This window comes from Anarrhichthys ocellatus, unplaced genomic scaffold (assembly GCF_004355925.1).
Source record: "Anarrhichthys ocellatus isolate YVR2014 unplaced genomic scaffold, GSC_Weel_1.0 scaffold2549, whole genome shotgun sequence".
Taxonomy (NCBI): Eukaryota; Metazoa; Chordata; class Actinopteri; order Perciformes; family Anarhichadidae; genus Anarrhichthys; species Anarrhichthys ocellatus.
This window is the reverse complement of record NW_022282523.1, coordinates 1,692-7,395: the sequence shown is the minus strand read 5'-3', so window position 1 is coordinate 7,395 and position 5,704 is coordinate 1,692. Positions and strand designations below refer to the sequence as shown.

At 43.3% G+C, this 5,704-nt stretch overlaps 1 protein-coding gene across 3 annotated transcripts; it reads left to right on the top strand.

Annotated features, from left to right (window-relative positions):
- The first annotated feature begins 232 nt into the window (after positions 1 to 232).
- On the top strand, positions 233 to 5,698 carry LOC116378412 (uncharacterized). 3 transcript variants are annotated; one of them, XM_031840286.1, is made up of 4 exons: positions 233 to 1,025; positions 2,431 to 5,184; positions 5,304 to 5,363; positions 5,519 to 5,698. In XM_031840286.1, the coding sequence occupies exons 2-4, from the start codon at positions 2,445 to 2,447 to the stop codon at positions 5,569 to 5,571; spliced, it is 2,853 nt and encodes a 950-aa protein (XP_031696146.1). In that variant the 5' UTR covers positions 233 to 1,025; positions 2,431 to 2,444; the 3' UTR covers positions 5,572 to 5,698. The 3 variants fall into 3 exon arrangements, with proteins under 3 accessions (XP_031696146.1, XP_031696145.1, XP_031696144.1); XM_031840285.1 differs by having other exon boundaries at positions 233 to 2,043; XM_031840284.1 differs by having other exon boundaries at positions 233 to 5,184.
- Positions 5,699 to 5,704: the final 6 nt, after the last annotated feature.

Sequence of the window (5,704 nt, the reverse complement as noted above, 5' to 3'; positions counted from 1 at the left end):
GACTCATTGCCAGTTATCGCAAACGCTTGATTGCAGTTGTTGCTGCTGCTAAGGGTGGCCCAACCATTAGGTTTAGGGGGCAATCACTCTTTCACACAGGGCCATGTAGATTTGGATTTTTTTTTTCCCCCTTAATAATAAAAACCTTCATTTTAAAAACTGCATTTTGTGTTATTTGTGTTATCTGTGTCTAACATTTAAATTTGTTTGATGATCTGAAACATTTAAGTATGACAAACATGCAAAAAAATAAGAAATCAAGAAGGGGGCAAACACTTTTTCACACAACTGTACATGGGATGGGACTCTCACATGGGCCCCACCAGCAGTAGGAGGTGGACAGAATGGAGTAAAGGGAGTACACAAGACTGGCACCAGATTAGTTCCCACATTGCCGACCACCTCTCCAGAGCTGGGTTTTCTCCTCGGCACGAGGTTGACGCTGGACTGCTCTTTCTGCACCGTGCCATTAAAATAAACCTCTCACTGCTTGATTTGCTCCTGAATGCGAAGCCAGTGAGAGGGACTGTAAAGAATGTGGTTGAGAACGTACTGCTGGATACATCATTCAGAGATTTTTGTTATTCTTCAATAGAAAAAATATTGCAATGTAGCGTTTGGCTGTGTTGTTGGGTTCCCACAGTGGAAAAGGCCTATATTGTAGTGGTGTGACTCCAACCAATCACTAATTTTCCTTCTGTTTGTTTCCTAGATTTGAGAAGCAAACTGAAGTCATCACTTGAAAGATTGCTCTATATGCGATGCAATCTGGATGTCCACATAGCCTAGGAGGATTCTATTCTGCATTCCAACACAGGAGTAACGTTGGTGCTCGGTCATCACCTCAGGCCATCAATGTTACACCTGTACCGGTGGTTCACCCTGAGAATGAAATACAAAACAACATGGTAGCCTCTCCATATCCCGGGGAGCTTGGAGTGGCTCACGGCCCTGCTCGGTTGCAGAAAAGCTATGGACAATCACAACAAAATTCACAGGGACTCCACCACCAACAGGAGTCACTGGTAAGTACAGTAAGCACTGGATCCCAGCCCCCCATATGGACTAATACAACAACTAAGTTGTATTCATCAGCTGACTTTTATTCATCAGCACACATCTCTGCACAGCACGGCAGTAATTTTGGGACATCAGTTAATGGTTACTCTGTAAGACAATCTGTTGATAAAAGTGGACAACAAAGGGAATATTCTAAGGAGAATTTCAGTAGACATTTTCTGAAAGAGTCGGATTTGGACAAGAATACTGGACTGCAGCAAAGAAAACATTTTTCCAATGGTAGCAATTCTGCAGCACTACAGGGAGACAGCCTTGAAGTAGCACAGACAATTCCTCAAAAGGTTCAGTGTTCCTCTGCGCAGAAAACTTCTCCAATGCTGTTTGACTTACTGACAGAAAACCCACCCGAATCCAAATCCTTTACCTCCACATCTTCTTTATCAGAGGAAACTAATGCCAACATGGCGCTCAATACTGTTACTCATGTTTCAGGCAGAAGACACCATAAAGATCTGCAAGTTAAAGATTCACTAGCTGCTCTAAACTGTGGACAGACTAGAAGACAACACCTACATCATTCAGGAGGAACTCCTTCCACTTCCCATCAGCAGCAGGTCTCCTTTCCTTCCCTTAGCCATCAGCCATCCACAGACAAAGTCTTGTCAGTTGGAGAAACGGAACCGCCTACATCAGTCGAAATACATGCCTTTATTGCAGAAAAGCTTGCATATTTTCGCGACTGTTTAACTAAAAAAAACAGAAATGATAGACATGCCAATAAGGAGTTGGGCAGGGACTCCACACTGCAGTCAATGCAGTCCCATCTCCCCACAACCTCTGCCTCTAAAGAAGAAGATTTGGAGAGGCAGAGTCTCAACTGTGCTGCGAAAGAGTACTATGCTGCAGTTGGACAAGCACTTGAAGAGGACAGTTCAAAAAGCAGCAAAGCAAATGCTGAGTTAATGCCCCAGTTTAACGAGACGCGTGATTGTGCTACATCTGCTTCAGAGAAACATTCAACAGGTATACTAGACACTGCTGTAGAAAACTCAAAACATTCTCCTAAAAATGTATCCGTAGAAAAGAGTGCATTGGTAGTTTTTGATTTGTCATTAAAAAAACATTTGGATATATCTATGCCTGCTAATAGCCATTGCAAACTTGTTTATTCGGATGACTGTGAAGATACATTTATCAGTAACAATGATGAAAGTTTCCGTAGTAAATGGTGCGATAAGTACTTAAAGAATGGCATGAGCACTCTTTATTATTCCCCAACTGCACTGAAGGAGCTCATTGCCAGTCTAGAGACTGTAGACAGCATTGCCGAGACAGATAACGTTTCTAAAGTCATACTGCAACAATATTGGAATGCGAATATAGATAACGTTAATCTCTTTGCATCCACAGAATATCCACAAATAATGCTGAAAGTTGCTGCCACTTGTACAAAGAATGAAGATGAGAGTCCATGGGTTATCACAGCAGTGCCTGGAGTGACCTGGGATGACATGAGGGAGAAGCAACCCACTTTAATGTTTAACCACAGCTTGTCGCAAGAAGAATACAAGTCTCATTTGTTATACAGCAACAAGAATTTGGATGACATAGACCAAGTGCCTGGTGCTTCATGGGCTCTCAACCACATGACAGAGAGGGAGAAAGAAGATACAGCCCTTAAAACTGTGGAGACAGTAGGATTGGACAGTGCGCAAGGTATGGCTGATGTCTCGGAGGATCCTCAAACTAAGTCAAGTTCAGTGGCGTCTGGAAACAGAACATTTGGATTCTCACTCATTGAAAATCGAAATGCAAAAAAAAAGAAAAGTATTGAGGATCCACAACATTGCGGGGTTACCCGTAAGGAAGCACATTCAGAGCTAAATTCTTCAGTTGGGGAAATTCTGATCCATAATGTACTATCAATTCCTACAAACCAAAGTGAATGGCAGAGCAGCCAAAAAATTCGTGACTGTGCGAGGGAGGACGCTGGTTCTGCGCATTCACAAAGTAATTTAAGCATAGTACCTGCAAACAAGTTACAAAAGCATGCTCCGCTATGTGAAAGCAAGGTTGAGGAAGCACATCCACCGTATGAAGACGTTTCAGACGATGACATGTCACAGCTGGCCACAGAACTACCAAACACAGAGCATGGGGAATTTAACAGTCCTGCTTGTCTACAGTATGAAGATATAAGTGAAGCAGAAAGTCAGACTGAGTCTAAGGTTGTAAACCCCTCTGTTTCATGTAGTCCTTCCTCTGTGTTGAACAATGAAGTTGAGACTGATGATGAGATGGATGATGACTATTTAGTCATACCTATAAGCATTTTCAACCTTAAATATGAACCAGAAGATGACCAGGATAGCCCAGAAACGATTGTCTCAGAAGGTGGGGAAACAGGAGTCCAAGAAAGACAGTGTCCAACACACTGCCCATTTTCAAATCTTGCGCTAGCTACTGCTTTTCCCCCGGTGCTGGTGTTTGACACACAGGAGTGCTTTCTGCAAGCTGTGCAATGTGAAAATATGATTGAGGTGGAATTAGGCATTAGCCCCCTTGAACATGAAATGGACTCTGAGGGAGATGTACAGACACCTCAGAAGAGAAGAGTGTCTGTAGACGGCTGTGAAACTGTAGACAGCTGTGAAACTGAAGACAGTTGTGATTACTCATCTGCATCAGAACGCAACTTTTTGACAGTGTCCAGGGAGATGTTGAGTAAAAGCTCAGCACCTGTGCCCTTAGAGACAGATGATTCTACGTCTGAAAAAGAGGGTGAGGGCAATGAGACAAAAAATTTGCAAAAAGACCAAACGAGGGGCGTGGACAAGTTGCGCAGTATGCAAAAACCTAGACAGCCGTTTCAAGCCGAAGCCCGCTGCGCTAAGCGTGTTAGTTTAAAAAGGGAGGACGTAATAATCATAGACTCTGACACAGAGGATGAAGATGATCAAAAAAAGGCAAAAATAAAGAGGAACAGGTTACACTCTTCAGGAGGCTCAGAGGACAGTGGCAATGACACACAGTTTAGAGAAGCAACGGCGGACGCGTGCTCTGACCTGTTTCACAGTGGACCGCCGATTGAAGTTACAGGTGTCTCTGAGCATGTACTACACAACACCAACAGACAAACAACGTCAAAAAGAAGAGTAGATAAACATCATTCTAATGAAGTGGTTAAAAATGGCCATTTCAAGAAAATGAAGGCAGTTGCAGAAGGAATATTCTCATCAGGATCAGAGGACAGTAGTGATGATTTATTTGCTACAAATAGCAGACCAATTGAATCTGTGGACCGTCTGTGTAGAACTGCTAACGCAAAGCCTCCAAAAAAACAATTGTCATCTGGAGACTCGCCAGAGAAGCAGGCCCAGTCTGTGAGGAAGGTGGCAGACTCCCATTTGAATCTCAATCCTGTGATTCCTCGCTTTGTTGCGGAGTCTTCTGGAGCCAAAGGCCGCTTGAAACTTTTAAAAGAACCTGTAGTCCACACACAGGGTAAAGATAGAACTCTGTCTCCAGAGACCTCCACGGCATCCAGCAAAAAGGCAAAGTCCTGTGAAAAGAATAAAGCACATTTGAACAGAAATGAAAAAGTACAATTCCCCACACCCGAGCCTGCAAATAATAGAAACCAAGGAATAAAGAATAATGTTTGGGCAAACGTACAAAAACGTGCAATGGTGTCAAGACTGCTTTCCTTACCTATGCAGGAAGGCCCATCCACCTCCTTCAATAGCTTGTCAGCCACAGGTGGACAACTCAGACAAAGTGCCGTCTCCTCAAGAGGTTTGTCTCCGTCAGAAGCCTTCTCTAGTCTTCCATATGATCCCAGAGAACAATCTGTTCCACCCAAACTGCAGCGGTCTTACAGCAACCCCTCAACATTAAAACATCCTCCTACAAAAGGCCCAGCATCAACCATGCAATTAAATGCAACTGGCAACGCAAAGGTGCAAGTGAATAGCAATCATCCAATCAGGAGAGACGGTAACAATTTAAGACCAGGACCTAGTCACCATGACAGGGCTGGTGGTGTCAGGGCACCCAGAAAGAGGCACAACTCTCACAAGCCTGCAACAAGCCTGATGAAGAGAGCCACTAATGATGCCAAACAGTGGACGAAGGCCATAAACCGGGTTTCCCACAAAGAAAGAAGTGTGTACTTTTGAAGTCTTTTAAAATGTGTTTTAATTGTCCTTAATAAATTCAGATGGTAGTCAAGTTATTTTAATCCATCTAACTAGAATGCATGTTAACCCTTATTCCTAATATAGGACACTCTGTGGGTGAAGGTTACAAGTGGTCAGAGAAGTCAACGGCAAAGCCAACAAAAGGTGACTCTTAACATTTTCTCTAACATGGTTTGCCCCATGCACGATGGACATTTTTTTTTTTACAGCCAATCAACGCACTATGCAATTTAATCTGGATTTCTCAGATACAGGTGTAATCCTGTTTTTCTGTTGTTTCCTGCTGTTTGTCATCGTAGGTTCCAGCATGGACGAGAAGAAGGGTAGATCCCCTCCAAGACCTTATCTGTGAGAAAAGGGTGCCAGTGTCTATAAATCCGAGTCAAGTTTGTTTCGCTTCCAAAGGGACAGCTGTTGCTGTTCTTTAGGTCTTTTGATTTTTCAAAGTGTGTGTGTGTGTGTGTGTGTGTGTGTGTGTGTGTGTG